At 42.7% G+C, this 18,649-nt stretch overlaps 1 protein-coding gene across 2 annotated transcripts; it reads left to right on the forward strand.

Annotated features, from left to right (window-relative positions):
• The first annotated feature begins 8,139 nt into the window (after nucleotides 1–8,139).
• LOC148659685 (E3 ubiquitin-protein ligase TRIM39-like) lies at nucleotides 8,140–18,328 on the forward strand. 2 transcript variants are annotated; one of them, XM_088637493.1, is made up of 8 exons: nucleotides 8,140–8,342; nucleotides 11,610–11,705; nucleotides 11,846–12,079; nucleotides 12,206–12,365; nucleotides 12,907–12,966; nucleotides 14,177–14,209; nucleotides 14,524–14,550; nucleotides 17,450–18,328. In XM_088637493.1, the coding sequence occupies exons 1-8, from the start codon at nucleotides 8,283–8,285 to the stop codon at nucleotides 18,031–18,033; spliced, it is 1,254 nt and encodes a 417-aa protein (XP_088493619.1). In that variant the 5' UTR covers nucleotides 8,140–8,282; the 3' UTR covers nucleotides 18,034–18,328. The 2 variants fall into 2 exon arrangements, with proteins under 2 accessions (XP_088493619.1, XP_088493620.1); XM_088637494.1 differs by lacking the exons at nucleotides 14,177–14,209; nucleotides 14,524–14,550.
• The last annotated feature ends 321 nt before the right edge of the window (nucleotides 18,329–18,649 follow it).

An 18,649-nucleotide genomic window follows, 5' to 3' on the forward strand; every position in this document is an offset into this window, starting at 1 on the left:
TCCTGGCCAAATTTCCCATTGTCCCTTACCCATCATGGCCTCCTAATAACCCCCCTCTCTGAACTGGCTCCATTACTTTGTTCTCCTCCCCCCCACTGGTCGGCAGGCGGAGCGACGCGCCGGTTGGAGTATTTCTCGGTCGCAGTTAATGGCAACGTCAGCTCAAAGATTTGGTTCAAACCACCAAATGGAGACTGGTGTGCCGACAAGCGGACCCTGCGGGATTAACGCTACGAAAGAGAGAGAGTTTTTATTGCAGTAAAAGCATCACATGGAACGTGAGACTAGGCTCTTGTGGTGCTGCAGCCCTGGACAGCATCTTGTACCTCCAGCAACTTTATTTACTGTATCTCTTGCAGTAAATGCCCAGCCATCTACATTGGAGAAACAGGAAGGAGACTCGGAGACCGCTTCAGAGAACACGTCAGGGCTGTGAAGATTAAAGATCTCTCCAAGCCCATTGTTTCTCATTTCACCTCTGACGGCCACGACCACTCTAATCTCTCCGTCTGTGTTCTCCAAGACGGTTTTCCGAACTCATACATCAGAAAGACCACCGAAACTAAAATTATTCTGCAGCTAGGATCACACATTCTCCCTTCTCTTAACGACAGACTACTGTTCTTTTAAATTTTCTCCATTCATTGGAAGTTTCATTTCACACCTCTCTGCACCCATTCTGACTTCACACCTCTTGATTGGCCTCTCTTTCTGTCCCCTGCTCCCGCCTCTCACTCCTCACTTACCACTAGATTCTTCAATAGCTTCTATCCACAAGCAGTGAGACTGGCGAACACATTTAGCCATCCCCCTCGGACCACACCCACACCATCACCATCTACCTCATTGTAATTTATTTATTGTACGTCTCCAGTCATTGTTTACATGTCTGTATTGTTTACATTCAAACTGCCTGCATGTTTACTTGCACATTGTCTATTGTTTGCACATTGTCTTGATGCACTGTTTGCACTTTGTTTTGTTTTTACACTTGTTTTACAATCGAGAGACTTTCTGTAAGTAAGAATTCCATTGTACCAGTACCGGTTACATATGGCAATAAAGTTCAAGTTCAAGTTCAAGTTCAAGTTCCTCCCTCCCAGCCTTTGTTCTCCCGCTACTTTACCTTTGCCTACTGCCCTGTCTCTCTCACACCTGAAGAAGGCTCCACGGCCGAAATGTTGTGTTCTCTTTCTTTTTTTTTTCAGCATGGAATAAACCTATTACTTGTTCCTTTGCAGCCTACGCATGCTGACGCAGCTACCCACCCGATATTAATATGCATTCACCTGGCGTTGTGCGGTTTTCATCACTCTCTACGGGAGTTCTGGCTGTGACGAATTAAACCAGTTTCACAGGTATTTTCAAAGTAGAAGTGGATGAGTCTTCCAGCAAAAGACACCCTCCCCCCCCACAAAACCTCTTTTTTTGCTTACAGTAGTACTTAAGTACAGTACAGTAAGTAAGTACTTACAGTACTTATTTATAGTAGTAGTTCTCGTGTTAAGAAAGTTAGGTGTTAGCATAAAATATTAGTAATCAATAATATTACATTTAGCACTGTAATAAATTGTGCTAATAATAAATTCTATTCTCCTCTGAGAATGTTGGGGGGAGGAAGAATGCCCATGGTCTTTTTACTGATAAACTTGTGTCAAGCTGTCAACAAAAACCAGCTGTCAAAAAAAGTTTTTTTTTAAAAAAAAGTCAATTGAGTGTCCATAATATTGCTATTTTGCTATTGCTAATTGCTATTTCTACTGTCTGAGTCTCTGTGTCTACAGTACATTGTTTGTAAACAAACCGGTTTCACAGGTATTTTCAACCCCCAGCCACTGTTGTTCCATCAGTTGTTATCCTGTAAAGCGCTTTGAGAAGCATACTGTCCAGCTTATTGTATTTCATTGCATTTTGACAGATCGTCTTATAATCACTTGTTTTCAGAATATCCCCCCCTCCAAAACCCCCTTTTTTTTGCTTACAGTAGTACTACTTACACTAGTACTTTTCGCGTTAAGAAAGATAGGTGTTAGCATAAACTATTAGTAATCAATAAAATTAAATTTAGCACTGTAATAAATTGTGCTAATAAATTCTATTCTGCCCTCCAGTGGTGAGGTCACTGCTTGCCCAGACGAGAGAGAGACACAAGACAAGCCCGCCAAGAGTGCGGGCCTGAGAAGGAGAGAGAGAGAGAGAGAGAGAGAGAGAGTGAGAGAGAGAGAGAGAGAGACCAAGAACCAGGGAACTATTTACATGGAAAACGGGCGATCTCCCCAGACTGTACCTGGATACCTCTTGGGGGATATCCTCTATATCCTCTTGGGGGATATTCTAACAGCAAGTGATTATAAGACGATCTGTCAAAGTGCAATGAAATACAATATGCTGGACAGTGCTGGGAGGAAGAATATCATCAATATTAATAATTATAATAAACTTTATTTTATGTAGCATCTTTAAAGGTGGCTTTTTAAAAAAAAAAACTTTTTTTAAATGCATTTACATTTGCACACAGCGCGGTGTTTACTTGAACATGGAGATGCCATACTGAATAAAACCATTGCAGCGGAATTTGCATCGTTTGGCAGGGCTACAAGTGGTGGTGGATTTGGAGACTAAATGTATTTACATTAGGTTGCTGTAAGTGGAGCACTAATAAGCCCAAAGCAACTTTATTTTATACAGCGCCGTTAAAGGTGGCTCCTCAAAGCGCTTTACAGGATAACAACCGATGAAACAACAGTGGCCGAGGGTTGAAAATACTTGTGAAACTGGTTTGTTTACAATGTACTGTAGACACAGAGTGTTACACCAATGCATTAGCATGTTAAAGCGATTCCACTGAGGAGCCGGGCGCGATAATTGTTTTGTTCTTTGATTTTCTGATCTGCAAGGCCATTTGACTGCAGCAAATGATAATTCTGTCTGAAAAAATACAAGTATTTTAATCAAGATTCCCTTATAAAATTAATGTGAAACAAAACAAATACTAAAAATAAGATACAATCTACAGACATTCACAACATAAACATATCTTAAAACATTTACATATATTGTTAAATTATTACTTTAAATTTATACTTTAAGTTACTGAAACAGCCAGTTAATAAAATTGTTGCAGTTTTGTTCTTATTTGGAGGTGGGGATATTCTGACAACAATTGATTTAAAGACAATCTGTCAAAGTGCAATGAAATACAATATTACGGGGGTACCTTTAAAGCAGAGACGACGAAAATAAAGTTTATTATTAATTTGCTGGACAGAGAGGTGAACATGCAGAAGACAAAGATAATGATTTACGTTGCATTGCCAGATTATGAATCAATAAAAATATTTAATTAAACACGGGTTTGCGATTTAATGGAAATGGGGGTGACGGGAACTCTTAATCTAAAGAAAAATAAAATAAATAAAACAGATTTCGATAGTTAATAACCACTTTTTATGCGTGAAACACGGGTGATTTTTCTTCCTCCTGATCAGTTTAGAAATCTGTGTACGCTGTAAGGTTTTTACTTCCTAATTAAACTTTTAAAATACACTTTTCGAATAGAATCAGCATATGCTGTTGTCTTCCTGCTATGTAGAACAGATCAGCAAGCTTTTTTTTCTCCAATCAGAGGGGTGTCAGATGGTGTCAGTCAATCACCATTCTGAAGCCTACCGTAATCTCTGGTATAGGGACACCCCAGAATTCTGTCACATTTTCATTATAGGAAATTATTAAATGCTCAGTTAAAAGCAAGGGAGATTGTCCGTTATAGTGGACATAAAAACAAGAGTTTGCTGCGGCATTATTGGAAACCCAATTTTAACACAAATCGCCGGCATTATATCCTAGAAGACACAGAAACAAAATGCAGACGAACTAGGGATTGGACAGTTTTGAAGTGCTTGTACAATCGATGGAAATGTTCAAATAAACGTGCAAAAGAAAGAAAAAAATCATTTATTCCTTTATCATTTTTTTAATTAAAATTAATTCTATACAGTAATCGCATATTTGGGGACCGTTTCATAAAACTTTGATGCTTAAAATGTTTAGGGAGAAATGGAAGACTGGTGTGTATTTTTTCTTTAAACTACCAAGACCAGCCATACACAGTACAGTTTATGTACATACAGTAATGTTTATGTTCCTAAATTAATATCGTTTATGACCTTCAGATGCGTTATGCTCCTCTTCTTTTTATGCTCAGCTACTAAAATTTCCCTTTAGTGGTAAAATTCCATGTACATATTCAATACTAAGCGGATTAAAACGTGCACAGTAAAGAGATTAAATGATTAAATCTTTTCACTACCGACCAATGCACCACGAGTGCCCTTGTCGGTCATTTTGGCCAGCCAATCACTTACCGTGGTAGACTGCGGTGGCTTGTGGGTAGTTGCGTCCGGTTTGGGTTTGTACCGTGCATTTTGAATGGCTGCGTCTGTATATAACTGTAATACAGCATGATACTGTATGGTTTTAAAGCCACTACATGTTCTGTGCTAAATACCTTTTATCACCACAGCACACATTATACTTGTCACGCCCTGTACACCTAGAGGGAGCTCTACTTTTCTCCTGTTCCTAGTTTCCTGTGATAATTCATGACTTTCTGGCGTGTCTTGTTGTGTAGCCTATTTACTTCCTGCTTCTGCTCTGCTTCTGGCTCAGCATTGACGTTCGGATGTCTTGAAACCCGCCTAGCACCAGGTTGCCCCACGTCCGCTGCCTGATGGCATAGGTTTCTATACGACTCATGAACTGCTGAGCCCGGGCTAACTCCTTGTCTCGCCGCTACACATAGGGTCTTTTTCGCTCTTCTGCCTCCCCACAGTTCGTCCCTTCTGACATCCGTGACAATGCTACATTTTTTATGCATCAGTAAAAGCGTTCTAAAGTCTCTCAAAAACATAAAAAGTTAACATTATACTGTACTTTAAAGAACATCAAAAATAAGAAACAATAACATGTCCCTGCCTAAAACAGACATTGTATGACTATAGAAATAGGTTTAGATAAACAACTTATTATGCATGAAAAGAGTTTGATTTTCATTCATCATGATTAGCTTAGAATCTGCGTGAAAGCTGTGAAAATGAAAGCTACATTACAATCAGATAGATTTTAAATTCTTTAAGCAAAATTAACTCAGTCAAAATCAGCTAATTTGCAAGCAGTACACAACTTCTCAAAAGATACCCTTTGTCTCTCAAGCAAACTCAACAAAAAAGGTTTATTTTTTTATAATTTCAAAACTTGGATGGTTTGCCTCAGGGACTCATTCATAGTTTAATTAAACAAACCCCCCAGCTGGGTCTCATCTCCAGCTGTTCCAGACAGGCCAATCCCATGAAGTCAGATACACAGATATACAGCACAGGGCAATGAACATCAGTGTGATTGTATAACTGTAATACATAATGATACTGATTTTAAAGACACTACAGTACAGTATGTGTGAAATATTTTTCATAATCATGATTTAAAGTTAATTGCTGATTTTTCATTGCTGAAATTTGAATTAAGACAAAATATAGACAATGCAAAAATTACAGCCAAAGGGATTGCTCTGACAAGGATCTGAACTATTTATCTCAGAACGTTCCTCAGTTAGTCTTAACTGCTGTGCTAAACTGCCACTTGTGTGTAAAGTTCTACAGTAATATCTATCATCATTTCAATGTCCATTACCACTCTAAGGACAATAAAAAAATGTCAAAATGTTTCCAAAATATCCAGAAATGATATTTTTATCTACCAGTTTTTTTAGTTGCACGATTCCATACTAATGTAACTGTAGGGTTCATGCGATGGAGGTTAAACACTCTGCAGGTATGGATGGGAACTGGATGGAGACAGATATGTATATATATTTGCAGTTTATTATTGAACAGCCACCTGTACTACTCCACGTTCTCTCCTGCTCTGGTCACGTTCTCCCCATAAACCTCTCCAGCACCTGAACCAGAGAACTGCACACAGCTCGCACACATCTCAAACTGCTCAGCTGGACAAAACTACAGCAGGACCTCAGCTCACACTACTAAGATAAGATCACTTTATTAGCCATATACAATTTCTTGTATTAGGAATTTGTCTTTTTGCATACTCCAGCTTGCTCTCCATGAGACATATAGACAGGGAGAGAGCAGCTTGGGGTTGGAGAGCAAGGTCAGCCATTGTACAGCACCCTTGGAGTAGTTGGTGTTAAGGGCCTTGCTCAGGGGCCCAATAGAGTAGGATTCCTCTGCCAGCCACAGAATTTGAACCAGCAACCTTCCAGTCACAGGGGCAGATCCGGAGACACAGAACCACTGCTCCGCCCGGGTGGAATAATGTTCCTTATCATGTGGTACTAAATCAACATTGCACCTTTTTTTACAACAATAATGACAAGTGTTTTTATTACATATCCTTTGAAAATAAAAAAAAACTTTATAGCTTTTTATGAAGTATATAAACTTTATGGTGGAATTCTGTGTATAATTTTAATTGTAAGCTACTACAGTACAGTATGTGTGAAATACATTTTTATTATAAAAATGTAAAGTTAAATTGTTTCCTGATTACTTGTTGCCGAAATTTGCATTACATTAGGTATAAACAGTATTATGTTATACTTTTTTATGTCCATCCACCAGAATTTCCCTTTAGTTGTACAATTAGTTGTACAATTCCACATTAATATTCCATATGAAGTGGATTTAAAATGTACAGTAGAGATTCAGGTTTCACTAACATCTAACGCACCACAAGTGCCACTTATTGATCATCTTTGGCCAGCGAACTGCATACCGCAACACACCGCACGACCTTTACTGTATTAGAAAGAAATACTATGTGTTCTGAGTGCCTGAATCTGGAGTTAGGGGTCTTTTGTCTGAGAGCGATTTGAAAGTCTGTTTTTTGTGATGGCTTGTCTTGGACAAAGCGAGTAATTCTGCAGTTTGGTGTTTGTATTAAGGATTCCATTTGCTTTCATTTTTCTTCCTAAAAGAAGGAGTTTGCTTGTGCCTTTGGATGCCTTTGGTGTTAAAGACCTGAGGACAAAATCCCGGCTTTTCTCAGGAGTACAGCCTTGAGATCCCGGTTGGTTGTGACCAGACAACCTCTGAAAACGTCACACTGAACACCAGTGAATCTCAGCTGTAGGAGGTACAGGAGGGACTTACTGTATCCAGACTGATTAACTTCTCAGAGGTGTTGACAAGAAAGTGGGTTTCTATCACAGCACAGGAGTACTACTTTACACAAACAGTGGTGAGAGTATGAAACAGGTTCCACAACACTTTAGAGTAACATGAGATGAGATAGTCAGATTAATCAGTTTCTAATAATAATCAGATACGCAGGGTGTTGTCAATCTCACAGAGAGATCAGGGGTTTGTTAAAACAGCTGGATGGGCCAGCTGGCCTCCTCTTGTTTTCACCATCATGCTCTGATCTTCTCATGGTGTGTGAGTGAGTTAGTATTTTTTTGGTTTGATTACTGGGAACACAAACCACTGGATTAACTTCACATTAATCTCCAAAATGACAACATAAGTCACCTCCCCTACAACGGCACCTCCTTCTTTTAAACAACAGCCACCAAGAAATCACAATTCTTTCTAACCAATGCCTCTAATATCCTTAATCACACCCCTAGCAACCACACCCCCTAACACTCACAGCCCTGTTGCTCTGTGCAGATCCAGAAAGTGAAACTCAGAGATCAGTTTCATTTCACTAGAAACAGCCTCACTGCAGCTCAGTCTGCTCCTCTCTGTGCAGTTTTTACTTAGGACCAGTTCAGCTGCTCAGTGTGTCTGGATTTGCTGAAGGATCCAGTGGCTCTGCTCTGTGGACACAGTTACTGTAAGGGCTGTATTAAGAACTGCTGGGATCAGGAAGATCAGACTGGGATCTACAGCTGCCCCCAGTGCAGACAGACCTTCACTCCAGGACCTGATCTTCACAGAAACACCATCCTGGCTGAAGTGGTGGAGAAACTGAAGGAGACAGGATGCAGTGGCCCTCCTCCTGCTCACAGTCCTGCTGGCCCTGGAGATGTGCTGTGTGATGTCTGCACTGGGAGAAAGAGGGGAGCTGTGAAATCCTGTCTGGTGTGTCTGGCCTCTTACTGTCAGACTCACCTCCAGCCTCACCATGAAGCTGTTCCATTGAAGAGACACAAACTGGCTGATGCCACAGGACAACTGCAGGAGAAGATCTGCTCCACTCATCACAAACTGCTGGAGTTCTATTGCCGTACTGATAAGAAGTGTGTTTGTCATCTTTGTGTAATGGATGAACACAGAGGCCATGATACTGTCTCAGCTGTGGCAGGAAGGACAGAGAAACAGGTGAGGACTTTGAAACTGTAATCAAGCTCTCAAGTAAAAGATGAAAAAAAGGATTTGTTGCATATTTGGGGCTTTAACTGATCTCTGGACTGTATTTGCTGTATCTGTAATGCTGGATCTCCACTGCTGAGTCCTGCTCATGTACTCAGCTGTGATCCACACTGTTGTGTCTCTGAAGTGTCTCCTGTTCTTCTGTCTGTTGTTCATTATCTCCTCCTCCTCACCTTCACTGTTTCCCTCTTTACTGTACTCATGTAGCACCGATGAACCTGTACAACTACACAGTACACTCAACACCTCTAGAACAGACTGCACCCTCATTAATGCACAACACACTCAACACCTCTAGAACAGACTGCACCCTCATTAATGCACAGCACACTCAACACCTCTAGAGGAGACTGCACCCTCATTAATGCACAACACACTCAACACCTCTAGAACAGACTGCACCCTCATTAATGCACAGCACACTCAACACCTCTAGAGGAGACTGCACCCTCATTAATGCACAACACACTCAACACCTCTAGAACAGACTGCATCCTCATTAATGACGTCCTTCTTTAATTTCACCACAATAGGATTATTAATATTAAAAAAAAAGTTTATTTGTATATGGTATCTTTAAAATGGCTTCTCAAAGCACTTTACAGAAAAATGCATACTGAGAAGAGAAGGTAGAAAGGGGTTTGATCAAACAGAAGAAAAGCAAAGGGGCAGAAACAGACGGAGTTAAATTAAAGCTCTTAATGAATCAGAAAGTTGTGAGTCTGGATTTGAAAGAGCTCAGGGAAGGTGACTCTATTCTATCCATAGGGATAGAATTCCAGAGCTGTGGGCTGCAGCAGGAGAAGCCCTGTCACCCAGAGTGCTGGCTTGGGGGACAGACAGGAGACCAGAATTAGAAGAGTGAAGGTTGTGAGGTGGGGAGTAGGATGATAGTAGCTCAGACAGGTACGGAGGTGTCAAGCCATGCAGAGACTTTTAGGGGAGCATGAGGACTTTGAAGTCGACCTGAAACCTGATAGGAAGCCAGTGCAGGGACTCCCAGACAGGAGTAATGTGATCACTTGCACTAGACCTGATGAGGACTCTGGCTGCCAAATTCTGGACATACTGTAGTTTGTTCATTGTTGGTTTAGATACCCCAGCGAGCGGAGCGTTACAATAGTCACAGCGTTAGAGTTACAGAGCGTTAAAGTATCATTAACTCGATTAGGATCTCCTGGCCTCACAAGTGCATGTCATTGGTGCTTCCCTACCACCCTAACACCCCTTCTATCCCCAGGAACATTAACTCTGAGCCCATGTAAAAGACAGCTTTCTATTGGTGATGTTCACACCCAAAAATGGGTGTCCAATATTATTGTTTATAAAGTAATTATAAAACATATATTAAGTTGACCAACATCATTCCTAGTCATTATCACAAGTTCTGCACTTCTTTTTGGAACTTATGTTATAAAGACATCATTTACCTGAAGTTATGCTACTCGTTTTTGAGTAAAATAAGCACAGTCTATGTGTTATTTTGACTACAGTAAAGACCAGAGGAAAACATGTTGAGTGATTATCAAAGACTCGTATGTGTCAATGTTTGGCCAAGATTTCAAATTTTGCAAGGTGCCACATAATTATATCTGTTATATCTGTTTCCAGTCAAAACTGACCATATGATTTTATCTACAAAGAGTGTAAAAAAATGTGTTCAAATGACCCTTTATTTTGCAAACATCACAAATTCAACCAGGTTATAAGATAAAATGAACTGTCCCATTTGTGTGTGTTTGTGTGTGTGTGCTCACACACATGAGTGCAGCGGGTGGTAATGTTGACGTGTGCCTATAGTTGTGGTGTACAATGCTGGTTTTTACATCCCTTGGGGCACAGAGCTGGCGCCTCTTCCTGTTGTCTGTTCTTTTGTCGGGGGCAGGTAGAGCTGCCCAGATCTTTATGCCATATTTGCCTGGTTTACTCGACATGTATTGTTGGGAAAAGACAGCTGTAACGAGTCCAAGTGATGAAGTAGTAGGATCCTATGCAGACGAGAGAGAGAGTAGAGGCAGAAACAACACAGGTGTCCAATCCGAATCGACGGGCGAGTTCGTGGTCAAGAGCAAAGGTAAGTTCAAAAAGCCGAAAGTTTGTTGAGTTTGTTGAGTCGTACAAGAGAGGTTTCCAGAAAAGGAGCGAGGTAGGAGCTCGCTAGGAGAGCAGTCAATAGCGAGCGGCGAGTAGCCAGTTTAGAGGGTTTTATAGAGCTGAGTGCAGAACGGTACAGCAGGTGGTGATGGTTTAACACATGCAGCGGCAGCACCTGTTATGATTAGTCCGCTGCTGGAACTGGTCTGTGGTTTGTGGGTCGATCTCTGATGACTGGCGGTCGTGACAACAGCGACCTCGCAGGGGAACCAGGCGCTCATCCACAGTGACTTCCAGCCCAGGACTGTAAATGAGTGGCAGGGGCTCAACCCACTTGTCCCAGAGATCTTCAGTGCAGCGAGTTCGTCTCCTTGACGTCGTACAGGTCTTCTGTCCCGCTTGTCAAAGCGAATGGCTCTTGAGAGAATATGAAAGGATTGACATAGTAGCCTGAAAAATGGGCATGCCATAGGCTGGTGGTGGCCTCATTCCTTGATCTGTACACGCCAGACAGAATCAACAGATCCACGTATGCTTGAGAGTCTATTCAGTCCACCTCCCTCCAGCTATCGCTATGCACACTTCTCCCCTACAGGTTTGTCATATCTAGGACTGGCCTTTCAATAGCCTTTGGCAGAAACAATTCAAAGCTGGACTTTATATCTTCAACACGGGACACTGTATACCTTTTGGCCCCGGGGCCATCCTGAAACTTGCAGCCAACGGGATCATCAGCACTGATGAAATCACTTGTTGTGAGGTGCAGAGAGCAGTCAGGACACAGTATTGAGCTGTTAGAATGAAAACTGAATGCTCTAGATTGTGTTTCAAATACAATTTCTGTGTTTTTATATTTCACTTCACATATAGATTTGCAGACCCAGGTGCGAGGTGTAAAACTCGAGCAGGAGGTGGAGACTCGTGCTCTGCTGCGCTGCACATGCTACTGGTATAGATTAGATATGAAACAGGAGTGTGTCAGACAGGACCAGGAAACACATCTCGTGTGGATTAGACATCAGGGATAGAGAGTGTGAATTTTCCAGGGTGACTCTAAGGGGTGTCTCTGTGATGTGATTCTCTTACAGCAGAAATGTCCTGAGTGTCTCTGTTTCTCAACAGAAGCAGCTGGGGGCGACAAAGACAGAAACCCAGCAGAGACTCCAGGAGAGAGAGAAGGAGCTGCAGGAGCTGAGACAGGCTGTGGAGTCACTCAGAGTGGGTATTGACCAGAGGAGTGGACACACTGACACACATTTCCACAGCTGGACACTGGACCCTTTGTAAACACAGCATACAGCATATTGTAGTTTGAGTGTTTTCCTGTGTAATAATCCAGTGTGTGTCTCCTCCCTCAGAGCTCTGCACACACAGCTGTACAGGACACTGACAGGATCTTTACTGAGCTCATCCGCTCCATTGAGAGAACACGCTCTGAGGTCACAGAGCTGATCAGAGATCAAGAGAGGGCTGCAGTGAGTCAGGCTGAAGGACGTCTAGAGCAACTGGAGAAGGAGATCGTTGAGCTGAAGAGGAGAGATGCTGAGCTGAACCAGCTCTCACACACAGAGAATCACATCCATTTCCTCCAGGTAACATCACTGCTCTGTGACTCTGCAGTACAGAAGGGTGTCTCTCACACAGAGCTGCTCCTGGCTTCTCCCCAGGAATGTGTGCTGTGTTTGACTGGAAACTCCTCTTTCTCTTCCCTGCTGCAGAATGTCCAGTCTGTCTGTGTTCCTCCTGGAGCTGGAGACGCACCCAGCATCCCTGTCCATCCACACTTCTCTCTTGAGGCAGTGAGGAGAGTTGTCTCTGGACTGAAAGAGCGACTGGAGGATCTCTGCAAGAAGGAATCATTAAAGATTTCCACGACAGGTAAGAGGAGAAACACACTGATATCTTTCTGGATATCTTATACTGTATATTTCCTGTTTTTCTCTTGTATTGTTAATGGATTTTCTGTTCAGTGACTGTATTTATCAGGGCAGCTTATCAGTCAATGGTTCAAATTCTAGGAGAAACATCTTAAAAGCTCTAGTCTCACAAATCTTTATGACAGTAACTGTATTGTAATATTGTGCTGTATGTAGTTTAACAGGAATGTTTTAATAGGAGTGACAGTCCCAGGATAGTAGAACAGTCCTGTTAACATAGGGGCTACAGTCTCAGTACAGTACAACATACCTGTTACAATAACAGCTATAGTCCCAGTATAGTAGAACAGTCTTGTTACAATAGGAGCTACAGTCCCAATACAGTAGATTCAGTCCTGTTATAATAGGGGCTGCAGTCTCAGTACAGTAGATCAATCCTGTTACATTAGGAGCTACACTCCTCGTACAGTAGAACAGCTCTGTTATTCCTATTACTCTGTTACTGCAGCCCTGATGAGACATTTCTCTGTGTGTCTCCCCAGTGACTGAAGTCTACAGTCTGCTGACTCCAGAGCCCGGGTCCAGAGCAGAGCTTTTACACTGTGAGTCTGTTTTCACAACAGTTCCCCTCTGAAATATACCTGGAGCTCAAACACACAGCAGGAAAAGTGATACATAAACTGATACACACTCTGACACACACTGATTCACACTCTGATACATGCTGATACACGTCTGAATTCAGAAAGTCAAGCTTGCAGACAGTCACTCTGTGTGGATCAGAGACACACTGTGTAAGAAACACACAGATGCATACAGACAATACAATTCTAACAACAACACTTCAACAGAATTCAAATCGTCTCAAAGTGAGTGATTGTCCACACAATCACGGTGAGGCTGGTTCACACAATAAGAGCCCCTCCAAGCTTTCTGGGTTTTACCACTGGCTGCAGTCCTGGCTCTGAAACTGCGATTGTCCATTTCTCAACAGGAGCACTAAGAAACAGTTTTTCATCCCCTGTACAGAGCCCTCTGTCCTGTCCAGTGCACTTTTACCGTGGAGAAACCCCACCTGGCTACCTTGTTAAATAGCTTCATCCTATATGGCTCCATTATGCTGGAGGTTCAAGCTGACGGATCGCTGTCCCACCCCACACTTCTGGTCGCTGTTGATGATGTGGGGCAGGACGGTCCTCAGTCTGCTGGCCAGTAGCTTGGACAGGATCATTGACACCTCTCGCTGTCCAGCTGATGTCCAGAGATCAGGAAGTGTGACCAGTGAGCAGGACATCCCTGTATCTCAGTCAGTGTTACTGCTCACTTTGGGTACAGGTCACTCAGTCAGTGTTACTGGTCACTGAGGGTACAGGTTACTTAGTCAGTGATTCTGGTCACTGTGGGTACAGGTCTCTCAGTCAGTGATACTGGTCACTGTGGGTACAGGACAATGATAACTGAGCAACGATCAGTTCTCAGTATCACTGCTGGTTCTTTATGAAATCACTGCTCACTGCTGTGGATAGACTCTGTTTATTTCTTATCTCTCTCAATGGATCAAGCACCAGACTCCAGGGTGTCCTGTGATGTGTCTGTGTGTCTTATTGCCTTGTGCTGCTCAGTCTTATTGAGTGAGACTCCAGTCTTATGGCCACTGCTTCTCACACTCACTGACACTCTGATCCACACTGCAGTGGAGACTGGGGATCCTGAAATGAACTGACTGCAGACTGTAGTATAAACTCTGCTATAATAACAGGTAAGAAGCAATAATGAACTTTAATACAATAAAAATCAACTCTCTCTCTGCAGATCCTGTGAAGCGAGCTCCTATCCCGAAATCACGTATGTACACTGTGTGAAACTCTGCTGACTGACAGTACTGACTTTACTAAAGTCTTATTACCAGTGAACAACTGTGATTAACAGTGTCTGTATCTCTATGTTCCAGTGTGTGACTTTGATTAACAGTGTCTGTATCTCTGAGTTCCAGTGTGTGACTGTGATTAACAGTGTCTGTATCTCTGAGCTCCAGCCTGTGACTGTGATTAACAGTGTCTGTATCTTTGTGTTTCAGTGTGTGACTGTGATTAACAGTGTCTGTATCTCTGCGTTCCAGTGTGTGACTGTGATTAACAGTGTCTGTATCTCTGTTTCAGAATGGCAGTGGCTGTGCAGTGCTGCAGGTAGGTCTGTCTCTTCTTGATGACAGAGATGCTGTTTTAAACCCTAGTGTCTGCGGTTATTGGGGTCTTGAGTCCAGAAGGTCTCTTTAGAGTGAGATGATCATTCCTGGTGTGTAAACAGAAAGAGATGTATTTCAATCTCATGTTTCTGTAACATCCTACAAGTAATCTCAGTGAGCTGTGAAGGTCAATCAAAGTTTCATGGGGGGAGTTTCTGTCTCTATCCTGTATGCGGCATTACGATGGGGCGTATCCAGATTGGAGGCGGAGCCCTGACCCAGTGTGGAGGCGGAGCTCTGGTAGTCCAGCTGTCCTGGCTTCCAGCTGATGAGACCTAGCTGGTTGGGTCCTATAAAGGCACACTGGACACCCCCCAATGGGACGAACAGGGACACCCCGGAAGGGGGAGTTTACACCGCCACTCCCAGAGGGGATTGCACCCGCATAAGGTGTTCTTTTACTTTTTTTTTGCCTGTCTTATTGTGTATTTTCACTGGGGAAGAGACACACACACACACACCTTTTTTCATACACAAAGTTGTTGTTTTGTTTTTTTCTTACACGCTCGGCTCTACCAGACTGGACCCCTCTAAATAGGGTCAGCCCAGTCTGGAGGTAACGCAGTACAGCGGTATACTTTCTTTACGACTTTTTGTTGACTTTCTATTTGTGTTTGTGTTATTTGTGGTCCCTGCTCACCTCATACTCACACGGTACTTCTGTCCCACACTGTCACATGTATTTCAGTCTAATGGCCAGTATGAGTCTCTCCTGGAGGGGCTGACAGTGTGGAAAACTCATTTTCCCTGAAGGCCATGTGCTCTGGTCTCTGCTCACTCCTGACTGAGGGTCTACAGGCTGAATGTGGCAGAGCCAGTGACCCTGGATTTGGGAATATAGGAGGAATCAGGGGCAGAGCCAGTCTCATAATAACAAGCCATTCAAATCCTAAGGAGAAACACTGTTAAAGGATGGTATAATCAGAGTACTCTTCCCCTGCAGTTTCACAGACACACAGCCTCTTGTGAGAGGCAGCAGTGTGACTCTGGTACAGGGGCTCCTCTGGGGCCTGTAGGCCTCTCTCTTGTCTGAGAAATGGCTGCTTCTCTTCACATGTCAACCAGGCTGATGGGTCAGCAGGAAGAAATATTATAAAATCACCTTTTCTTCTTCTGTTTCCCTCTTTCCTCTGTGTTAATAGGATGTTCATACAAACACAGTACAGGCAGGTTGTGCTTCTATAAAGAGTACATTTAGACTGTGGGAATAATAAATATTATCAGGCAGATAAACTTTATTGCTAAACAGCTCATGTTGTTGCTTTTTGTGTTTAAAATTGTGATTCAGTCAGGATTTACTTGTTTTAAAGTTTGGGGAGCTAAACCTCTTTAACCTCCAGCCCCTCAAAGGTCATTTGAACCTGGAGTGTTTGTGTCCTGAACATCTTGCAATATATTGGACACTGTAGAGAGTCCAGGCCTGGTTCAGGGTCTGAATTCAAGGAACCACCTGGACATCAAGTCTGGAGCATCAGATTTCTATATATCTTACTCAGTACACACACAAGGAAGAAATATCCACCCCTCCAAAAAACAGCCCCTCAAAGGTCATTTGAACCTAGACTGTTTGTGTCCTGAACATCTTATATAGAGTGTACAGGCCTGGCAACCGCCATGACAGCAAGTTTGAAACAAAGATTTTTCTCATTATTTTTATATATCTTACTCAGTACACACACTAGGAAGAAATATCCACCCCCCACCCCCTAAACCCCCCCCCCCAAAAAAAGAGTAACATTTTTTTCAAATATAATTTTTTCAAGTTGTAGCACATGTAGATACCCATTATTTCCAGGCCATGTCCAGTATATCTGCTACTTCATTATTAGTGGAATTGAGCTACAGCCTTTCTATGCTAGATAAAAAAAAAACTGAGAACTAAGAATCTTGTTTTTCACTAGATTGTCAGGCAGACAAACGAAGGAGAGTATGAATTCAGTATTAAGTATTAAGAGTTTATACTTAAGTATGAAGTATCAGAAGAGTATTAAGTCAGTATACATTTGTAATGCGAATAAAGCTTCTTGAATTGAATTGATTAAAACCCCCATTCGCTCTAAACATGTATAAGCCCCGCCTCCCGTCTCTCAGTGGTCAGAGCTCACTGATTGACAGCTGGTGTCTCCTACCAGAGAGGTGGACAGCTGAGCGCGAGCAGTCTGAAGTCAGTATGAGCGCCTCTGTTTCTCTCGTCTTTCTCTCCGGGTTTCTGGATGTGTTATTTCTGCTTTCAATTGAACACTTTGGATATTGCTTGGCATTTTCAAATTAAGTGTGATAGTATTCTTATATTTCAGAACGTTTTTTCTGTTTCTATTATATTTTTTCTGTAAAAACTTGCATTATGCAGTCTTTGAATTCAGCACTTTTTTATTCTGCGTCGTCAGGAAAATGGTCTTAGAGAAGATGAACAAGCTGCTGAACTGGGATTTGAAATAAACCGGTTTAACAGACAGGCTGTCCAGTTTCTTACAGTATACAGGTCGTTGTGTTGGGTTGTGAAGTGTTTGAAAGCGAGTGGTCGGGCTGTAGTTTCTCCTGCAGTCCGGTCGGTCCTGTGTTTATAAATAATGTCATTTAAAAAAATAAACTTTCATCGCTGTGAAAAACAAATGTTTAATGTTTGTATTTAGAGGATATTGGGGATCACTTGCATGTGTAATACTAGTGATACAATGACAGAAGATGTCGTTTCTCTGGGAGGGAAGAGAAGTCATTAGTAATTGACTTGTTTTTCACTCTCGGTGTGTTTGGGGACAAAGACATTTCACAGTCTAATGGAGTTGAGTTGGACTGTAATCAGCAGGAGCCTGTTGTGATGTTTGTGTTTTATTCCCCAGCTGCTGTGACTCTGGACCCTGATACAGCTCACTGTGAGCTCAGCCTGTCTGAGGATGGGAAGAGAGTGAAACAGAGAGAGGAGGATAGCGATGACTGTGATGATGGTGATAAGGAGGAACAGAGTCTCTCTGACAATCCTCACAGATTTGATCTTTATACATGTGTCGTGAGCAGGGAGGCCTTCACCTCAGGGAGACACTACTGGGAGGTGGAGGTGAATGACAGCTGGAGAATAGGAGTGACCAGAGAGTCTGCAAAGAGGAAAGGGAGGTTAAGCCTCTCTCCCCAGCAGGGTTACTGGTGTCTGTACTCTTACTCTTCTGTTTTCTCTGCTCTCACTGACCCTGTGACCCGTCTCCCCCTCAGTCAGCGGCCCAGGAAGCTGGGGGTGTGTGTGGATATTGAGGAGAGGAAGGTCTCCTTTTACACAGTGGAGTCCAGAGCTCATCTCTACACTTTCACTGACATGGTCTTCACTCAGGGGGAGAAGATCTATCCTGTCTTCTGGACCTGGGATTCAGATAAAGACCTTGAGCTGCTGCCTGCTGTCAGTGTGGAGATTAAACCCGTCACTGACTCATGAACACAGGCTGACTCTCTCCCAGCTCTCTGTCCACTGTTCACACTGGGAGACGGGTTTACTGACAGGTAGTGAAATGATGTCATCAATATAATAGTAATTTTAGATGATGACGATGTTGTGTCGTGTTTAAATATGTTATATTACAGCAAAATGTTTAAACGGGGGAAAATAACATGTACGAGAGAGGGCGAGATAACGCGCTACCAGCCTGCTGTACTCCTGACTTGTAAATATCTCTGGAAACCCTCCCGTGTTTTTTTTCTAATTTTGAGAAAATAAACTTTTAAAAATGAAATCCCGTGTGAGTCTCTCCTGCACGCGCCGGTGACTGTGAAGCTGCCAGAACGGAGAGGGACCCGCTGACGTCACCACAGCCAGGAGGAACAGGTTGTAGTTCAGGTGGGTAGCTGCGTCAGCATGCGTAGGCTGCAAAGGAACAAGTAATAGGTTTATTCCATGCTGAAAAAATAGAAGAAAGAGAACACAACGTTTCAGCCGTGGAGCCTTCTTCAGGTGTGGAAGAAGGCTCCACGGCCGAAACGTTGTGTTCTCCAGGAGGAATAGGGACTGTGACGCAGACAGGAAGTGGCTCAGGGTGTTTATGGGAGCTGTAGTT

Source organism: Lepisosteus platostomus, chromosome 6 (assembly GCF_059453375.1).
Source record: "Lepisosteus platostomus isolate fLepPlt1 chromosome 6, fLepPlt1.hap1, whole genome shotgun sequence".
In the NCBI taxonomy this organism is placed as follows: domain Eukaryota; kingdom Metazoa; phylum Chordata; class Actinopteri; order Semionotiformes; family Lepisosteidae; genus Lepisosteus; species Lepisosteus platostomus.